Source organism: Paracoccidioides lutzii, assembly GCF_000150705.2.
Source record: "Paracoccidioides lutzii Pb01 unplaced genomic scaffold supercont2.13, whole genome shotgun sequence".
Lineage (NCBI taxonomy): Eukaryota > Fungi > Ascomycota > Eurotiomycetes > Onygenales > Ajellomycetaceae > Paracoccidioides > Paracoccidioides lutzii.
Genome location: NW_015440959.1, coordinates 856,839 through 877,527, shown reverse-complemented (window position 1 = coordinate 877,527; position 20,689 = coordinate 856,839). Strand labels below are relative to the sequence as shown.

Sequence of the window (20,689 nt, the reverse complement as noted above, 5' to 3'; positions counted from 1 at the left end):
CTTATTTCTGCAAGTACCTGCGCATAACTTAACTACGAAGTATTTAAAGCGTGGGAGAAGCCTATATATATTTGATCTATTTTATATTGGGGCACAAGTCTAGTGGTCTAAATATGTTCACATATCTCTTAGAGATCTATGGCTACCTAGGCTTGCAAGTATCCAATGTGCCTGCTATTCTCATGGGGTATATATCCACGATGAAGAAGCACGACATACAGAGGATAGGACATGTCAAAATAATAACAATAATAAATAAAAACATAATAAAATAATAAAATAATAATAAAAAACTAGTTTCCTACCCTTGAATATAAATTGCTCACTCTCCTATCTAAACTCAAAGTTGACAGAGTCCAGATCAGCAACTCGCGATCACTTCTTCTGCTGAATATTCATATTCCATGAAACAACCACCTTCTTTTACCCTTCTAGTTGGGCTTCCAAATATTTTCCCATGCATGTACCGCGACAGTTTCTTGAGCTTCCAACTGGCAAACCTTGAAATTCATCACCGGCGCCAATTGATTGAGTGTAACAGGTCCCGTTTCTGTGCTGGCTGGTGTTGGAAGTCGCATCCAGTGACTCACGATATCAGGGACTTCCTCCTTGACACGGCTGATGACAACCAGGGCCTGATGATCTACGATGCCTGTTTAGCGGGCTAGCTGTGATTTCGAATCCGCTATGGACTTTGGTAGATGCCACACATCGGCGTAGTTGAGCTTTCTCCTGGAGCCGCTACTTGGAGCGAGCTGCTCTCCCATTTCAAGGAAGTGAAGGCATTTGTCACGCAGGGAGGACTCCATGCCAGAAAAATCTTCGTCGAGAATAATGAGGTCAGGTCTGTGGATGAGGGCTCGGAGGAAGAGAATAGGTCGCTTCTGGGCAACTGTGAGGGAGGATAATTCGAGGGAGTTTGCCCACTTCGTGGATGGAACCACTTTGGGGTATTGGTTTCGGTATTGGAATTGAGCAAGTCTGTCCGGGGGATAAAATCTGGGTTTAGGTCTGACTCGAAAAAGTGTAGAACAGAATCAACGTCCAGGCTTCGTTCGGGGTTGAGTTTCAGTTTCGAGAGGAATGTCTCTGCCCAAGCTGATTCTATGGAGGCGCGGATGGAGAGGTGTTTGGGGAAGAAAGCATGGATCTTCAGAGAGGAATGGCCAATGCGAAATTGCAGGTCGAAAATCGAGATATCAGGCTTACCGGGTTTGGGCAAACGAGGGCGGCCAAATAATTTGATAGGCTGCGAATATGTCTGCGGATGGTCCGAAGTGATCAAGGAGATGAGGGCCGACTTTTTCCCATGCCATTTAGGCCAAACACCCCCCATCTCTGTCCACGATGAACCTCCCAGTAAAACCCCGTCTCTATCTTGTCACCATCAACTTCTTGGGTCCAATTTCCTAATACCACCTTACCACCATATTGAACACCCACCCCTTCCATTTCGACAAGTAGTTGGCCCAACGGGGCTACCCTTTTCTCTACTTTCTCTGGTTGTTTATAAAAGCATTCCCATTTCGTGTAAAATTTGAGCATAGATATCAAATTTACCATTTTCATGTAACCACTGGAACTTATTATATTCCCCTTTCTCTGATAATGAGAGGTATGCGAAAGCGTGTTCCTCATCCTCGCTGCGGGGTTCAACCCGGCCGGAATGCGACAAACTAGATTCTGGGTGTCGTGGGCTCTTTTCAGCAGCTCGCTCCGTGAATGGAGTTTTGACCCGCCGAGAGGCTACAGCTTTCAACAGCTGCAGGGTTTGAAATACCTCCTCACGGGCACCTTGAAGGGCAAGAGTGTGATCTGGGCCCAAAATGACTACCTTAGAGACCCATTCAGGAATTTGGTCCTTGGGTCTTAAAGCCAGGACGATACGGGGGCTACCGCATAATGTGGCCAGATATAATAGACGGGACAGGGAGGGCACTGTGGACTGATCCAGGCCCACTGTGTAACGATGAGCATCGAATTCATATGTTCAATCTTGGGGGTTGGTTGGGTGGGAGGGGGTAGGTAGGCTTAACCCACTGAAAGGATCATCCAGAAGAAGTACTTCTGGTTTCATAAGTAGCGCCTTTGCAATTCACGCTCGCCTTGACTGACCGCTGTTTAAATTCGACACAGGTAAATCAAGAAAATCGTTTAATTGTATATCTTGGATTATTTTATTAAAATGCCTCTTGCTCTTGCTTTCTGAGCAACCAATGATTGCATCCTCCAATGCTTCTTCTCGCATCAGTGGGCATTCATCCTGCTCTAGCTCTAATGGATTTAGAGACATCTGACCCTTCGAAAACTGAAGAACAGTAAAATCCGTATCTTCCCTTCTACTCTCGTATCGTGCGCTCAAATATGAGCCACGAACGCATCCAACACTTTGTATTTGGTCACCATTAAAGCCAACATACTGGATTGCTTGAGTGTGGTCCCGTACAAGAGAACCGCCAGCTTGTGCTTCATGTGACGAAAGGTATGGATATGACCATGCTGTTGGCGGAACACAGATATAGCGACCACGAAGAACGTCGAGGAAAGTCGACTTGGCCGACGACCCTATTACGACGCAAATGTTCCAAGGACGAGGACAAGGACAAGGACAAGGTCCATGTAGACTGCGCTGGGATGCAAGACTGAAGAGAAAATGTTAGGTTGGGATATAAGGGAGGGTTGTATTTTTGCGAGGTATTGGGCGAGGGATATTCACGGAAGAAGGTTGCGTCAGTGATGCTGATAACTGGAGGATACAACGGACGGGATAGAGGGCGGGATAGAGGTGACTGTTCCGTTTGGAGACATGGAGTCGACGAGAGGTGCCGTTGTGGGCTGTGGGATGCACCCCAGAGAGCATTCAAGGCCCTTTGGGAGCTCCCAGGAGCTTCCGCATGGATATCGCTGCCAGGTTGTGGATGTGGATACTGTAGTTACCAGCCAGCGACGGATCCCTGGCCATTGGCCGAGTTCATTGAGTCATCTTTAGCAGTCATTGAGTTAAATTCTTGACCGCATCCAAACCTCATCTAAAATGAACCCTTAAAGTTAGCGCCCCAAGCAAAGTTGGCCAGTCTGTCTGGACCAAGTAAATACGATCGGCCGTTTGTGACAACCGCCAAACCGCCAGACCGGCTGAACACGAAAGAGAAGGGAGTCGAGTAGAAGGAGAGATTGAAAAGCAGGGTGTAGAATATAGTTGCAGCGGACCTAGGTACGCTACGTGCTGGAAGCGCTGGGTAAGATGGCGCTTCTAGTCAATGCTAACCCATAGAAGGCTTTCGGTTTCTTCTTGACTGTGAGTGGGAGAGAAGTTATTCCATCAGCAAAGGCCAGCGTATGATACAATTTATAAAACGAAACTTACATCAGAGACAATGCCAAAGAAAAAATCTATGTACTTATAAGTTGCATATAATTCAAAAGTAAGATCCATTGTTCCCCCTCTCTCTGGAATATTGAGTGCCAAAACCTAATACAAAGATAATCAAAGACAGAGATGAGGAACGGTTAAATAAAGGGGGGGGGGGGGGAGTGGTGGTCGGGAAGGGGAGAAAAATATGAAAAAAAAGAAAAAAGAAATAAAATGATGCAAACCCCGAAAAGTAGACACATAAACCATACACACATAAATCATTAAAATAGAAATACATGCAAAAGTACATTAGTAGTACACCAAAGTGAAAAAGTTCATAATATCATGTCAATTAACAGCGGAAATTATGTCTACAGTTCTATATTGGAGTGGCTCCTCTTCATTGCTAAGATTCTGCGTTATAATGACGAAAAATGAAAGATAGCAAAATAAAGGAAATATGAGAAACCATGCTCAATACGATGGAAGCAAAAATTTTTTAGGTTGAGTTGCTATCGAAAAATGAAAAACGATGCCTGTCTTGATGTCGATCGGTTTTCCAGAGTAAATGGGCCTTCGGGCACGTCTATATATCAAAATTTATGTAACGGAGCTTGTTTTGTTTCAATTTGACGTCTCATCACGATACCATGACCAATGCGAGCAATGCCATGCGACAGTAGAGTCCGTATTTCATCTGTAATTTTTTTTTTTTTTTAAAAAAAAAAAAAAAAAAGACTAAGTAAATTTTAAAAGACATGGCAAACGGTAAAAATCGGGTTGGAACTTACCTGTCGGAAATAGGCCGCACGCTGGTCAAAGTCAACCTCTTCGCAGATCTCCTGGTTGCGCGGTAGAGGGTGCATGACAATCATCTGGCTCTTTGCATGTTTGAGCACTGTATTGTCGATGACAAAGGTATTCTTCAGTCTCTCGTACTCGTTCAGGTCTTCGAACCGTTCCTTCTGCACGCGCGTGCAGTAAAGTACATCAGACCGTGCCAGGCTCTCCGGGGTCAGTTCAGTCGATTCAAGAATAAGCTGGCCGGCCGCCACAAGCTGTTGGCGAACCTCTTCAGGGATAGCCAGCGCCTTGGGCGAGACAAGCTGGACGCGAACGTCATAGAATTGGAGAAGTTTGACGAGTGAATGTACAGTACGGCCGTATTTCAGATCGCCGATAAAAGTGATCGTGATGTCGTTGACTGTGCCGAGCTCCTCGCGGATGGTGAAGAGGTCAAGAAAAGCTTGGGTTGGGTGTTCAACGGCACCGTTACCGCCGTTGATGATGGGGACAGGAGAGAATTTGGCAGCAGTGGCCGCACTGCCGTCATCAGGATGGCGGAGGACGATGGCATCACTGTAGCATCCTAGCGTCCTGATGGTGTCTTTGGAGGGTTTCTCCCTTTTTAGTGGAAGAATGCTCGGTGGCGATGGGGATGGTGCGACCGCCCAATCGCTGCATAGCGGCATCAAAGGAAGCGGAGGTGCGGGTAGAAGGCTCAAAGAATAGCGTTGTGAGAACTCTGCCTTTCAAAATGTCGAGGACGCCATGACGTTGAACACCCAACCGCATCTCTTGTGCAACGGTGAAGAGAAGATGAAGATCTGTACGATTGAACTGGCTGACTGAAATGATATGTTTCTGTTTGAAGGCGGAGTGCGAGAGCAGCTGTTGCACCGAAGTAGATATCTTGATTGGATATGGATAAAGGGGCGCAACGGGAACTAATTCATCCACAGAATTAGGTACAGGGTACCCTTCAGAAGGATCCCTAAGCCTCGATGGACGCGCAAGCGGTGTGGTTGAGATAGACAACCGTCTTGCGAGAGAGCTTTCGCGTTGAGGGGTCGAAGGAACGATTTCCCTGGCTACGGGTGATAATGGCGCTGGGGGTGCAAGATGATGACTGGACATGTCTGATCCCTTTGGCGCATCTGGCATCATTTCGCCATCTAAGCAAGAGGTCTTTCCTTGAAATATAACTCGACCGACAGATCCCTTTAACGTCTTGCCAGTAAAGGGTGACCAAACGCCACGGCCCTGGACTACATATGGTCGGTCAAATTCGACCTCCACGGAAGTATCGGGCTGGTCATGAAGTTCAAAGATCCTTTTCGGGTTATCATAGAGTCTGGAGGTAACATCGTCCACGGTTAGGCGGTTGTCGGAAATAGCAGTAAAGAGCAGGGGAAGTGCGTCTTGGATGCCGACAGCTGCAGAGGCATGGCTACCCGCAACCTGGTAAGGAAGACTTCCAATGGAAAAGACGTCAATTGTATCCATGTACTCCCACAGCGTCTGTTGGTCTTTCTTAGATGGAAGACATGTGCAACCAGGATAATCATCCTGGGAGAGGAAGAGGGAGTAGATGGACACGTCGCAGGTCACCATGAGGCCTTTCTCCTTGCTGAGGGCAATCAGGCCAATATCATCTTTGCTTGTAACACTCATCACGTGTATATTACGATTGTGGAGGCTGGCAAGGAGCAGAATGGAAGCCAAGTCGGTCGCTTTGGCATCAGTGATGATTGGCTTAGTGGTGGGCCAGGAAGCAAAGTGCGCCGTAACCGTCGCAACCTTGTTGATATTTCCCGATAGGTGGTTAAAGGGGATGAACAGTGAACCGACTTCACTCGTGATTTGTCCAACCTTGTCAGAATTGGCAGAGGTTGCCGCAACAGACAAGTTGAAATCGCAGTACGAGCCCTTGCCGGCGTTATGCTGGGCAGTTCTCAGTGCTTGGGAATCGGTGACAAAGCTATCCACACCGACGGGCATGATGCGAACCATGCTAAAGCCATTAGAAATGGAAGCCTTGGTCACCTCCTGAAAGTCCGGAGAATCGGGGTTTGCGAGACCTGGCACAAATGCTGCGATATTGATAAGGCCTGGGAGAGTAACAGAGCGATAGCTTGTTTGGCAATCAATGCTCATCACGTTCATCGGGTAATGACGAGCAATCGCCTCGATCAAAATCTTCGCATTCTTCACATTGGTAACTAGTGGAGTCTGGTAGTCGACCGCCATTCGACGAGTTCGATAACCTTTGCTTATGTAGTTTGCTGGTCGTCTAAACCTATTGCTGGAGGGAAGATTGATGTACAGATCAATCAGATTGTTGGCAAGATGCTGCGTAAGAGAGTATTCTGACTTGAGGTCCTCCTCTTCTCCCGCAAGAACTTCGAGATACTTCACTGGAAGACCGTGTTCCTTGAGATAGTCTGCAGTGCCTGCTGTTGCGAATAGGTTATATCCTAGCGCGTGGAGCTTCCTGATCGACGGAAGCATCTCAAGTTTCTCTTTAAAAGAACCGATGGAGAAGAGGATATTTTTCTTAGGAAGCTTGAAGCCGGTTGAGATAAGAGCTTTAAGATATGCCTCGTATCTGTCACGGCCAAAGCATGCAACTTCACCAGTTGACGCCATCTCCACGCCAAGAACGGGGTCAGCACCGGAAAGGCGAGAGAATGAAAATTGGGGGACTTTGACTCCGACGTAGTTCTTCGGAACAGTGACGAGCGGGTATTCCACAAATGGCTTTCCAATCATCGCCATCGTTGCCATTTCGATCAGGTCAACACCCATAACCTTGGAAACGAATGGGAAAGATCGCGATGCCCTGACATTACACTCGATAACTTTGATGTCATTATCCTTGGCGATAAATTGAATATTGAATGGCCCGGTAACGTTCAGGGCATTCCCAATCTTGCGGGTGGCCTCTTCGATCCGGCTGACGGTTTGCGGGTCCAAATCTTGCGGTGGGAGGATCAAAGTAGCATCACCTGAATGAACGCCAGCATTTTCAACATGTTCTGAGATGAAATGACCGACCATAACGCCATTCTTCGCCACGGCATCCATTTCAATTTCCTTGGCGTTTTCGATATACTTAGTGATTACTACTGGATGTTCACGTGAGACTTCAGCAGCCTGGTTAAGATAGCTTGCAAGATCGTCCAACGAATAAACCGTGTTCATAGCAGCGCCAGAAAGCACATAAGACGGCCGCACCAAAACAGGGTATCCAACCTTAGCGCAAAATTCGGTAGCCTCCTCAATGCTGGTTAGTTCCTTCCAAGCAGGCTGGTCGACACCGATGTGGTCAAGGAGTCGAGAGAACTTGTAGCGATTCTCAGCAGTGTCAATCATTTCGGGAGACGTGCCCAGAATATTGACGTTCAACCGATGCAGAGGCAAGGCGATGATGTTTGGTGTTTGTCCACCCATAGAAATGATAACTCCACTGGACGATTCAAGCTGATATATATCCAATACAGTTTCCAAGTTGATATTCTCAAAATAAAGTCGATCAGCTTCATCATAGTCAGTACTGACAGTTTCCGGGTTATAGTTAACCATAACTGTCTTGTGCCCTTGCTCTCGTAGAGTTCGGATGGTCCTGACAGAGCACCAATCGAACTCGACAGAGGAGCCAATTCTGTAGACACCGGATCCAAGCACCATAACACCATTGTCATTGAAATCAACATCATTCTTAGAGCCGTTGTAAGTTAAATACAAGTAGTTAGTAAACGCAGGGAATTCAGCGGCAACTGTATCGATTTGCTTAACTACGGGCATGATGCCCGCTTCCACTCGCAGCCGTCTGATAGCCAATTCATTGGAGCTCAAAAACTTGGCCAGCTGCCTGTCTGAGAAACCGAGTTGTTTTGCTTGTCTGACGAGCGATACGGGAATGGTGGTGGCATTATAACTAGTCAAAGACGTTCCAAAATTACTGAGGCCCTTCAGCTTGCGCAAAAACCACTTGTCAATTTTGGTTAACTCCCAAATATCATCAACAGTGTAACCGGAATGCATTGCGTTGGCGATAGCAAACAATCGCTGATCGGAAGGCGTTTGGAGTTCGGCTTTGATGGACATGAGTGCGTTTGTTGCATTAAAGCCAACATTGTGAAAGTCTACAGCACGGATGGCCTTTTGAATGGCCTCTTCAAAAGTTCTTCCAATACTCATGACTTCACCAACACTCTTCATGGAAGATCCTAGCTGGGTAGAGACACGAGTGAATTTCTTGAGGTCCCAACGGGGAATTTTGACAACAACATAATCTAGCGACGGCTCGAAACAAGCACAGGTGACCTTTGTTACGGAGTTAGAGATCTCATTCAGCGGAATACCGAGACCGAGTTTTGCGGCAATAAAAGCGAGAGGATAACCCGTGGCTTTGGAGGCGAGTGCGGATGACCTTGACAAGCGAGCATTGACCTCAATAATGCAATATTCTCTGGAAAACGGGTTCAGCGCGTACTGGATGTTACATTCGCCAACAACCCCCAAATGACGAATGACATTGACGGCTGTTGTTCGGAGCATATTGTAGTCCTCATCAGACAGGGTTTGCGAAGGAGCTACAACAATTGAATCACCTGTATGGATACCAAGTGGATCAAAATTTTCCATGTTACAAACAGTGATGCAGTTATCACGGGCGTCACGGACGACTTCATACTCAATTTCCTTCCACCCTTTCATACTCCTCTCAATGAGAACTTGGGGGCTTGCGGCAAAGGCTTTCATGCACAGGTCCCGCAATTGGTCTGGGTCCTCAGCAAAGCCACTTCCAAGTCCACCAAGTGCGTATGCAGCGCGAACAATGACAGGGAATCCGATATCCTTGACAGCTTCCATAGCTTCCTCGAGAGTGGATGCGGATGCGGATTTGGCACATTTTTCGCCAATAGATTCCATGCTTCTCGCGAATAGCTCACGATCTTCGGTAGTAATGATGGTGTCGATCGGGGTACCGAGGACCTTAACACCAAGCTGTTCGAACTCATCTTTGAGCTGGATGCCAACCTGGAGGGCGGTTTGGCCACCAAACGTTACATAGATGGCATCTGGGCGTTCATGCTTAATAACCTTGCGCACAAACTCTGCATTGACAGGCAGAAAGTAGACTTTGTCTACGAGACCCTTTGATGTCTGGATCGTAGCGATATTAGGGTTGATGAGGATGGTGTAGATTCCTTCCTCTCTCAGGGCCTTTATAGCTTGGCTTCCAGAATAGTCAAACTCTCCAGCTTGACCTATACTGAGACCGCCCGAACCAAGAATGAGAACCTTTTTAACGCTGACTCTCGGATGAGCAAGATCAGTTTCTTCTGCAGTCGGGCCAGGAAAGCTGACGGGCTCATGAAGGACACTGGACGACACTACGCTCTTCTTGATGGTGTCGATAAATACATCAAACAAAAACTCGGTGTCCCGAGGTCCAGGAGCGCTCTCCGGGTGGAATTGCACACTGAAAATTGGGCGTGAAAGATGTCTGATACCTTCATTGCTTCCATCATTGGCATTAACGAAAAGTTCCTCCCATCCTTCCGGTAACGTCATGGCGTCCACTGCATAACCGTGGTTTTGTGATGTGATATAGCAGCGGCCAGACATAAGGCTGGTACATGGGATGTTATGGCCTCTGTTACCGAACTTCATTTTTGTAGTGCTTGCGCCAGCGGCCCGGGCTAGCAACTGGTGACCAAGACAGATACCGAAAATAGGAGTTCGGCAGTCCTCGAGTGCCGAATGAATATACCCAACGGTTTTAGAAACCATGGCAGGATCTCCTGGACCATTAGACAGGAATAGCCCATCGTATTCCTTTCCGGCTAAGCTAGGAAAATCATAATCCCAGGGAACGACAAGGACCTCAACGCCGCGAGCGAGCAGGCACCGCAGTTGATTGTATTTCATACCAACATCCACACACAGAACTCTGATGGTGCGACCAGATGGGTGGGAAAGCGCCAAATCCTTTGGTGGGGAGAACAATCGGGGTTTCCTGATAGAAACTGTAGAAGCCAAGTCAGAGGACAGAGACTTTTGTTACAAAAACCAAAATCAAGCCCAGAGAAAAGCAGATAAATCAAGAGTTGTGTGAGCAACTGCTTTGAATCTCACCATCGTTAACAAGGTTTCTCTTGTTAGGATCCACCCATTCAATCTGTTCAAAGAGTGCCCTCCAGTCATCAAGTCTATCTTCGTCAACAATTGCTAGGCTGCTCGCGGCATCTCCATTGAGAATTTCGGTGCTGACGTTGGGTTTCTGTAGCAGAATCCGGCCAAGCATGCTTCCTTCTTCTCGAATTCTTTTGGTGAGGGAACGGGTGTCGACACCGTACATGGCCGGCACTCCCTGCTCCTTCAACCATGTGCCCAGAGACGACCCAGCTAAGAAGTGGGAGTAATCCTCTCCACAGTAACTAGCGACGACGAGACCAGCAACGTGGATTTCAGTTGACTCGAAGCACTTAGGCAGATCACCCAGCAGCTCATCTACGGTCTGGCGCGAGGGAACGCCATAGTTTCCCACCAAGGGGAAAGTGACAACCAAAATCTGGCCACGGTAAGAAGGGTCTGTGATGGATTCTGGGTATCCCACCATGCCGGTCTGGAACACCAATTCTCCCGCGATGCTTCTTTCCGCACCGAAGCTGTAACCTTGGTAGACAGTGCCGTCTTCGAGCTCCAAAGCGTACCACTTGAGGCCCTCCGCAGACATGGGGGCTGCTGCGGGGGGAATAGCACCGCCCTTGTCAGAATTAGCCTGGGGAGAGAGGGACGGCAAGACTTCTCTTAAGTTCTGGAAGTATGCGACTGCACCACCGATAGCGGGTTTAGAAGGGGCAGTTGATCTTCTCCTCACGGAGTTGGCATGAGCAGGAGACGGGCCTTTGGCATCCAGAGAGGGATTGAGGAGCGGCATATTGGCTGGTTGGTTGGCTGGGAGAGGGTCCCTGTGAAGGGGGCGGTATGCCGACAACGGGATGAGTTTTTAACAGAGCATCAGCCGGAAGGAGAGACAAAAAGGAACGGATTGGAAGAATGCCCGTCAACGATGTGAGGTGAATTGAGGTGAATACGAGGTGAATACGAAAAGAGAAGAGTTATCAATTCGCAGAGAGAGAGATGAGGAGAGGAAAAGGGTAGGTGAGGATGAGAGGAGGAGAGGAGGAGAAGAGAAGAGGAGAAGAGTGGAGGGATGGGTGAGGTGATAAGATGGTATACAGTGGGTGGGAATGAGAATGGGTTAAGTAAAGAAAGAAAAATATTGAGAAAGTTTCCCACCAAAGAAAGAAAAATACAGTTTAGGTAATCTCAATACTCCGGTAGATTCTTAGTTATTCAGCCAGCCAATAGGGGCCGCTGTCTGTCCTGGCTTGGCAGAAATTCCCAGTCTATCATTGGCCGATGGCGCTTAGTCATCTATACCCCTAGTAACTTTCGTCTCGTATCAGAGTGTATTATCAGGTGCTCCTACTTTTCGTTCATCTTCAACCGCTCATGTTCAACATTGATAAATTATCCTCAATTCTCAATCTAATTAATTTAATTTCTTGATCAATTTCAGTCTGACACTCTATAACTACAAGACACCAAAAAAAAAGGAAGGGTCAATCAACGATGCTGGCCCTATCCGTAATTTAGCCTCTCCCTTCCCAAAGGCACCAAGCCTGGAGGTAAGGAAGGGAAGCCCGCAAAGATTTGTCTGTCTTCACTTCTCCTGGATCATCATCTATGTTTAATTGCATCGTTGACTAGAATTGACCAAAAAGAAAATACATCAAAACAAAAATCTTCGCCATTGGAAGTCGAAGATTTTAACCCAGGCACCACACGTGATACGATGACTAACCTTTGGAAACCAACCCAGACCAACCCAGAGCAAGCTGGAACACTATTATCAAAAACCTAAACGGCCTTTATGTAGCTTCAAAACAACTGAATAAAAATATTCTCCCTGCTGTTTGCACTGAGAGAAAATGATTCCGGGCCAGGTGGGAGACCGTAGTGCTTGTTTTCTTTTTCTGGTCACTTTTGTGATTAGCTACAGAGTAACTGACTAACAGGTTCTCATTCATTCATTCATTTATTCATTCTCTGGACAGGCTGTTTGTTTTAACTTGGTCTTATCCAATCTTCAAGGTTCAAATCCCCTAAACAGCTTACCGCACCCCTTCGAAAAAGTGAAAGGAAAAAAAAAAAAGAAAAAAAAAAGAAAAGAGAAAATAGTAAAGAAAAGAAAGAAAATCTCTGGCACAAGTCAAACAATGGTATCCCCTGTTCTGAGTCTCAGGCGCAAAACTTCGAACTCTGGGCATTCTATGGTACCCTCCCCTTTTACCCCATTGATTTCCTCTCCGCGTCCTCTGAGCCCCAAACGGATTAGGCCATACGGTCCAGATGTGGACGTTGAACAGATGAACCCATTGGATGGCGCTGGCGAGAGGAATGAGGAAGATGAAAACGAACAAGAATCACATGAACATGAACATGAAGAAACAGAGGAAGGTAACAGCCATCATAGCGGCTCTGACGAGGACGAACATGACGGCCTGGAGGCATCTCCTCTACTTCCCATATTTTCGGCATCTCATCTTGGTAGGGAATCTCCACTATCACTGCATATAATTATCAACAGACATAGTAAAAAGCACCCTAACTAACATGCTTATTAGATAGCCTTCCAACATACCCCCTGGCCCATGCCATTCGGGTATTGATTACTTCTCGAATCGAAACCACTTTGTCCTGGGATCAACTCCGGTCTCCACAGGTGTCCCAGTTTCTGCTGAAGTCAATTCAACAGCAAATTCGCCAATCTCATTTTTCGAGAGCAACTCTCTATGCACTGATGGCCAATTGCCTTCAGTTCAAAAAGGAAGTCAATTCTAGCCCCGGGAATAGCGGCACAAGCAATACGCGGGCCATGGTGTGCGAGCTGCTTGCTATCAAACTGCTAAAGGAATACTCTACCAGAGAGTTGATTGATGCACTATCATATGATTTCTATCCCCTTCAGGAAAAGCCACCGCCAATGCCAAGCAGCACTCTGCGCACCCTACAACCTTCGAGCCGGCATAACACCCACAAATCCAAATTGGTTCCCCCGCCAAAGGCTGGCCGTATCTCTTGTTTGGAAATTGCCATCCGTGCCCAGGCAAAACGCTTTCTCGCACACCCACTCGTAGTTCAACAGCTCGAAGCTATCTGGGCAGGTAACATTGTTTTCCATTTCGAGGCTGATAGTTTACATCGCCCACCACCACCACCGCGCACAAATACCCGGTCGGGATACGGGTCATTTATGCAAACTAAACATAACGTCTCTAACCGTAATGCCGCTACCCCTCGTCGCTCAGTTACTCTCTATAATCCTCGAGGCGCTTCTCTATTCAAACTCTCCCGGCTTAGAGTTCCTCTATATCGACAGGTTTTATCTACGTTGTCCTTCGCCATCTTACTTGGGCTTTTCCTTGCAGTTATTCAAAGGAGATCCTTAGAGATCACCACTCTGGAGCTTATATTCTGGCTTTGGAGCGCAGGGTTTATGCTTGATGAGCTTGTCGGATTCAACGAGCAAGGGTTCAGTCTCTATTTAATGAGCTTCTGGAACACATTCGACGTGGGCATATTGCTCTTGCTGTTCTGCTACTATTGCCTAAGAATATATGGCGTTGTTGCACCTGACAACCGCAAAAAGATCATTGCGAACCACGCATATGATGTGTTGGCTGCCAATGCAGTTCTTCTCCTTCCCCGTCTCTTCTCCGTGCTTGACCACTATCGCTATTTTTCCCAACTGCTAATCGCCTTCCGTATGATGGCTGCGGACCTTGTTGCTGTGTTTACCTTAATAATAATTGCTTGCAGTGGTTTCTTTGTTGCATTTACATTCTCATTCGGGAATGGCGACTCGCCAGGGACCGTTGTCTATGCCCTTTTTCAGATGCTAATGGGTTTTACGCCCGCGGCCTGGCAGCTGTGGGATAAATATAACCTGCTCGGGAAAACAATACTGACTCTTTTCTTGTTTATCTGCCATTTCCTTGTCGTAACGATACTTATCACGGTGCTGACGAACTCTTTTATGGCTATTGTTCAAAATGCCAACGAAGAACACCAATTCGTATTTGCCGTCAACACTCTTTCAATGGTTAAGTCAGGTGCTCTGTTCTCATACGTTGCTCCAACTAACCTCCTGGAGTGGATAATAACACCCTTGCGATTCATAATGCCATTTCCGAAATATATCAAGCTCAATCGGACAGTGATCAAGATTACTCACATGCCGATTCTCTTTATGATCTACCTATATGAAAGAACCATTCTGAGACCGAATGTTTTTGAACCTTCTGATCTAATTAATCGTGGTGATGCTAGGCAGTGGAATCCTGACCATCACAACACTTTTGATGCTTTTACTCGTCGAAACTCCATACGCGTGAGGGAACCATCTATTGCCACGTATCAGAAGGATCGGGCTCTTGATGAGGTATTTCGATATCCAGCCAAACATGCAAGCTACCGGGGACCGCAAAGGCGAAGGAGCCCTTGCGAACGAGAAGCAAGCAAGGTTGTTGACACCTGGATGCAAAATCTTGAGCCCGAGTCCGGGATACTTTCTCCAGACGCAGAGGATATGGACAGGGTGGAAAGGTTGGGAAAGCAACGTTTCTGGAGGCACAGAGCTCGGATATATCCAGATAGTGTAAATGGTGCCGTGCGAAACCTTACGGAGACGACGTGTCAGTCAATAGTTTCGGATCCGGAAGATTGGGGATACGGCACAGTCCACCGCCGTAGATTACCCCGCGTATTGCGGTCCTTACCAGTGCCACAAAATGTCCGACAGTCTTCACAACAAACGGATATGGAAGATGGTGAAGAGCTCACAAGCACCTGCAATGAGCAAGATGATTCTGTTGGAGCTGGGCGCACGTCGATGCATGCCAATGACACAAACTATCAGGGAGCCCAATCATCAACGCCTTCCAGTCTCCGGGGTCTAATTAGTTCACGAAAGAAGACGTCTCAGCCGTCCACCGCCAAACTTCTCTCACGAAAGAACAGCCCGTCTCGTCGCCCGAAAACTCCGCAACGCCACCATTTCCGAAATGCTTCCGGCGCGACAATCCTCTACAAACCCAGGCAGCCTCAGACAGACGATCAGTCCGACACTGACATTAGCCAAGATGGTAAAATCAAGCCAAGTTCTATCCAATTTGGCGGTGGGCCGAATGCCCCTAAAAGGCGCTCACCCAAAGGACATGATGACTGTGGTGAGAGTACTCACACCGCACCCCGTGCCATCAAACCGCCTAAACCCAATTTCATGCCCGCCTCAGACACCGCGGATCTAGCATGGCCCAGCTCAGACCTACACAAGGTGCGCGGCCACTCCTCTCTAGACATGGGCCTCGGCTCAGACTTGGGGGACAACAAAGCTGTCGGCGGCGGCTTTGTTGGCGGCATACCGTCCGGGATCAGCTTCGCGACACAGATGGCATACGCTACGGGTTCACTGAGGCGTCCTGCTGTAGCACCGGGCAGTGATAATCAAGATATGATGAGCAAGCTTGTGCTGGCGCGGATGAGGGCGTTGGAGGATGGGTTTCGCGATGTTATTCGGGAGGTGAGGGAGTTGAGGCGGGTGGAGGAGGCGAGGGATCGGAGGCGGGATGAGGAGTTGTTGGGGCTTGGGAGGGTGCGGGAACGGCAGCGGGAAAAAGAGTGGGAAAGAGAACAGGCACGGGGGCGGGACCGGGAGCGTGATAGGAAGAGGAGGAAGGCAATGAGATCGCAGGGGGCGCGGAGGAGTAGGGATAATACGGAGGTTGGGTTTGATTCAGATGGGGTTGATGCTCGTGACGTAGCTGGACGTCCGGATGTAGAAGGTCGGGGCGACCCGGCGGTGTTCAGAGGAGTTGGTTCACTTTAGTCCATTAGACTTCGGTGCCGTGGCGTTCCAGGTGGGCGGGTAATGTTTTGTTGTTTATATATCCTTTCAATGACCGTGATATAACGATTGAAATGCGTGTTAGTGACTTTGTATAGAGTAGACAAATAGTTCTTTCTACCACGTTTGTTCGTGGTCCATCTTTTATTTGTATATATGTACAATATATCATATCATCGCATAGACTATACGGCAATACTTTCCTCCCATCACTTCCATCAAACAAATAAAGTTCAAGGATGTCCTGTTCATGATCCTGTATCCTCTATCTTCTATCCGCAATTTCTGGTCTGCGAAAAGAGGTTGATTTCCTCGGTGTGATAGATGATTTCTCGGCTGCTGTTGCAGATGTAGGCGTGGGCGAGTATGGAGTAGCTGGCGGTATAATCATCCAACAACCTGCCATTCGCCCTGTCCTCCAACCCGATCCCGTAAATGCATACAGGTACAGCGTATAAGTGTATAATAATAGAACCACATGACATCGTAACTGCATCAGACGCAATCCCGAACTTGTGTTGAAATCAGCCCTCCACCCAACACTCAATTTTTCAATTCAATCCCAGAAACCACACACACACACACGTATACATCTATCTATCTATCTATCTATATATATATATATGTCCCCTACCGCTGCTGCCCGTCATACAACCTCCTCGCCTCCGCAATCTTTTCCTGCCTAATGCGGTAGAGTGTCATGGTGAACAGGCCGGCGCCGATGGAGGCAACCATTGCGTATACCAAGCGTCAGCCTCTGTATTGGATTGAGATTTGGATGGGTTAGCCGGGTGTGTGTGTATTTGGTTGTATATATTATCTATTGGTTACTCCGTACAGAGAACTGCGAGAGGGAAATCGAAAGGGTGGCTTACGTGAAAAGCTGCTGTAGAGGCACAACGGGTGGAGGTGGGCGTGGCGTGGCCATTGAATGTGCATGTATCGATCGGAAGTGTATGAACGGAGTTAGTCCCCAAGAGTTGGGAGGTTTGCCAGTTACGTTTATGCGTTTGGTGGTGCTTCCTGGATAGAAAGATTGGATCCAATTGCGGATCCTAGGAGCTTTCCGGGTGGTAGATCCGTAGTTGTATGTAGGCGGTGACTATGGAAGAGTAAATGTGACGAACGAACTAAAACATTCGCATTAACTTCTAAGGCTAGTTAATTTAGTTAAGTCACGGAGTGTTAGGCTCAGCGTCCGACCGAAGGCCGGTGCCCGGTTAGACTCGACGTCGGATTAAGCTCGGCGCCCGATTAGGCCTAACCCATATCACGTGACCATGCGACCATGCGGGTCGCTCGATTAGGCCTAATCCATATCACGTGACCACACGACCATGCAGGTGGTTATAATCCACGCAGGCCCCCAGCACCCCCTTTCATCCCATCAAGCTTAGTATTTCGTTATATAGCAGTTAGCAACGCAGAGAGTCTTTCTTCTTATGCAGCTCGCATTCGCTCCCTAACACGGAGTAACTAGTTAGTTAACTAACGTAATCAATCACCTACCGGATCACTTTCATTCAAATCATTCATGCTCTATTAAAAAATTCAGAATGTCAACCACCCTCATTAAAAAGACTTCTAATCAGGAAGCAGGCATTTATTAGTCATTAAAGTTTATAAAGCTCAGCAAATTACAACTATTAGAGCTGCTTCTAAGTTATATAATGTTCTCTATTCCTCTCTGGCCTATAAACTACGCGGTTAAATCACACATGCAAAAGCTCAATTAAAAAATCAAAAAATTAATCTCTACAAAAGAAGAATCTCTAGTTCAATGAATAATCTCCATGAATGAGAGAGGACAGCCTCTCTGAATCATGACTGTACAAGAAGTAATCAATTAACTTCTTGAAGAGTATGAATTCAGTGCTTCTACTATTGTAGAAGAATGTTAAGTCAATAGATTTATACAACAGCATTCTGAACTAAAGACAAAGTTCTCATGCAAATATGACTATCAGTGAGCTCAGTGTGAGAATTTAAAGATTCTACATGACTGATTTATTTTGATGAATCATACAATAAAGAAGTATAAAATTGTATCAGAGGATATTTACAACTTTGATGAAATTGACTTTATGATGAGAATTATCTCAACAGTCAAAGTGATCACTAGAGCTGAGAAAGATAACAAATCATCTCTCATACAGTCAGGAAATACTGAATAAGCAACTGTGATTGAAGCAGTCAATGTGCGATGTCAAGACTCTATATACTAGCTTCTTGTTCTCATACTGCTTATCACACTGCTTATTAAAATACTTATCTTCTCACACTGCTTATTAAAGCACTTTGAGATTAGTATCTTCTAAAAAAATCAATATCATTTCAAGATTCAGCACTCAGAATCAGCACAGATCAACACTTCTCAAAAATCAGTTTATTAAAATCAACACTTTCTAAAGAATAGAATCAGTACTTCATGAAAAATCAAATTACTATATTATTAATTCTTTATTTTATAAAAGATTAGAGATAAAATCTATTACTATTTATTTATATATATAAACACTCTGAATCTCTGAAGTTTCTTCAAAAGATTTAATAATTAGCTACTATTCAATTCTATATCTATATTTTTATTCATTACTATTCTTTTTTCTCTGTAGTGCTCATTATATCTATATATCTGTTCTTTTATAATACTAGTTATAGAGCTTTTTATACTTTCTTTTAATATTAAGTTTATTCATTCTAAGTGTCTTCATAGTTTCTAACCACTTTAATAAAGATTATTTATTAAGTCTATAATAATAAGTTTGAAATATAATCTATAAACTGATACCTCACACATAATATTCAATGAAAAAGTATATATAGAAAAAATCTTCTATGAACAATTTTCATGTTTGATTTTAGAAAGAAATACTGAAGTATTTATTATATCAATTGATGAAGAGATTCAGATAGTTCAATAAGAATAAAAACATTAAGAGATATATAAAAAGATTCTTAAATTATAACAACAAGTTAACACTGTTAGTGCAAAACTTCAAATCTATAGAAGTGAGCAGCATAGAATAGAGTCAATACATCATACTATTAATATCAATATTACTTTTTTCAAGTTTTATTTTACATTAATTCAAAAATTCTCAAATGAGTTTAAAATAAAAAGTCTCAAAAAATTAAAAGACTTTATCTTTTTAAATTTCATCTTCTATATTTATCAAAAATATTATTTGAGAATGATAATAAATATAAGATTCTTGATATAGTAATATATTTTAATATCAAACTACAATAGAAATGATAATAATACTATATTAAACTGAAGACATCAATTATCTGAGATAAATTTTATAACTGAATTCATGCTAAAATTATTGACTCAGATAAAATAAGTTAGAACTATGAGTTGAAGTATCAAATATTGAGACAATTTGAAGATTGAATTATTTATGACTTTATATTCACTCTTTAGGCAATTAAGAGTCATCTTCTTGAGAAATATAATAATTATCAATAAAAAATACATCTATTTGATAAGATTCTATTCTCTTTTTATATAAAATTTGAGAAATATATAATCAAATTATATAATCTCTTCTATAATATTTTTATCATAAAACTTAGTATTGTGAAGAGTAACATTTCAAAGACTATTATATTAATAAGTGCAACTATACAATAAAAGAGTGATACTCACAGAAAAGATTCATATAATGATACATCAATAGCATTTAAGAAAAAAAGCTGAAAACACAAGAAATGCTCTAATATCTGATGTGATATTTATTAAAGCTTTATATACTTCAATGCAGACTATAAGACTCAGAAGAACAAGTTCTCTAAAGACAAATTCTCAACTTCAAAATCTTCATCAAAATTCTCTTTCAAATCAAATTCTAAAAAGATAAAAAATAAATACTCGTGGACTATGACGAAAGTCCTGATGGTCACGTTACCGTAAAAAACGTGCAGATTTCAGACCTCGAGGATACAGTCCTTGTGCCGCTTGGGAAATGGTTGAGAGGCCCACTCTGTGGCAATGCGATCTGGAGAAGCCCCGAAAGTTGGTGTCGATGCCGCCAGAACCAGGCCTCGGATGCTTTTCCCTTTTGGAATTGTGGTATGGCCTGATCTTTCCTCCCACCTTCTGTTGTGTTCCAGGTTTACCAAATCTAAATTCATTATTTACATTCCATTCGATGGCACTGATATAGCACTGTTATAGCTCCGGGAATCACGTTACGGAACAGGGAATGCCAGCTGTTGAAGCTTCCTTGTCGAGGCAAAGAACTGAGGTGGATCCCATAAGTGAGCTGCAAAGGTCAATTCAACCTTGACTGGTGGGCTGTGGCGTTTTGGCCCCGCGTCCCCAAATCCCGACGCATCAGAAGAAGAAGAATCCTGTGGCCGTAATGGGTTGAACCAGAAAGCTGCAAGCGCCAGCGCCCCATAGAGAGTGAAGGGAAGGCAGGATGGGTCTCTTAATCAAACAGGACGACAAAGCCATGCAGAAGGAGCGGAGGAGGGTGTGTCGAGGTAATAGACCTCAAAGATATGGAGATTGCTCATTTGCGAGTGAGAGATCATAGCCTTAAAAGGCCAAAGTCAAG

The 20,689-nt window shown here is 45.1% G+C and overlaps 3 protein-coding genes across 3 annotated transcripts; 1 reads left to right on the top strand and 2 right to left on the bottom strand.

Annotated features, from left to right (window-relative positions):
- Positions 1-431: 431 nt before the first annotated feature.
- Positions 432-11,087, bottom strand: PAAG_05242 (hypothetical protein; the record flags this gene model as incomplete). The annotated part of the gene is made up of 9 exons (XM_015845513.1): positions 432-643; positions 694-1,377; positions 1,425-1,499; positions 1,561-1,959; positions 2,116-2,565; positions 2,717-2,927; positions 4,147-4,855; positions 4,926-10,173; positions 10,283-11,087. The coding sequence occupies 9 exons, from the start codon at positions 11,085-11,087 to the stop codon at positions 432-434; spliced, it is 8,793 nt and encodes a 2,930-aa protein (XP_015699739.1).
- Positions 11,088-12,432: 1,345 nt separating this feature from the next.
- PAAG_05240 (nonselective cation channel) lies at positions 12,433-16,103 on the top strand (the record flags this gene model as incomplete). The annotated part of the gene is made up of 2 exons (XM_015845512.1): positions 12,433-12,763; positions 12,841-16,103. 2 exons carry the CDS (start codon positions 12,433-12,435, stop codon positions 16,101-16,103), a joined length of 3,594 nt encoding a protein of 1,197 aa, XP_015699738.1.
- A 3,951-nt stretch (positions 16,104-20,054) lies between these two features.
- Positions 20,055-20,261, bottom strand: PAAG_05238 (hypothetical protein; the record flags this gene model as incomplete). The annotated part of the gene is made up of 1 exon (XM_002793056.2): positions 20,055-20,261. The coding sequence occupies one exon, from the start codon at positions 20,259-20,261 to the stop codon at positions 20,055-20,057; it is 207 nt and encodes a 68-aa protein (XP_002793102.2).
- Positions 20,262-20,689: the final 428 nt, after the last annotated feature.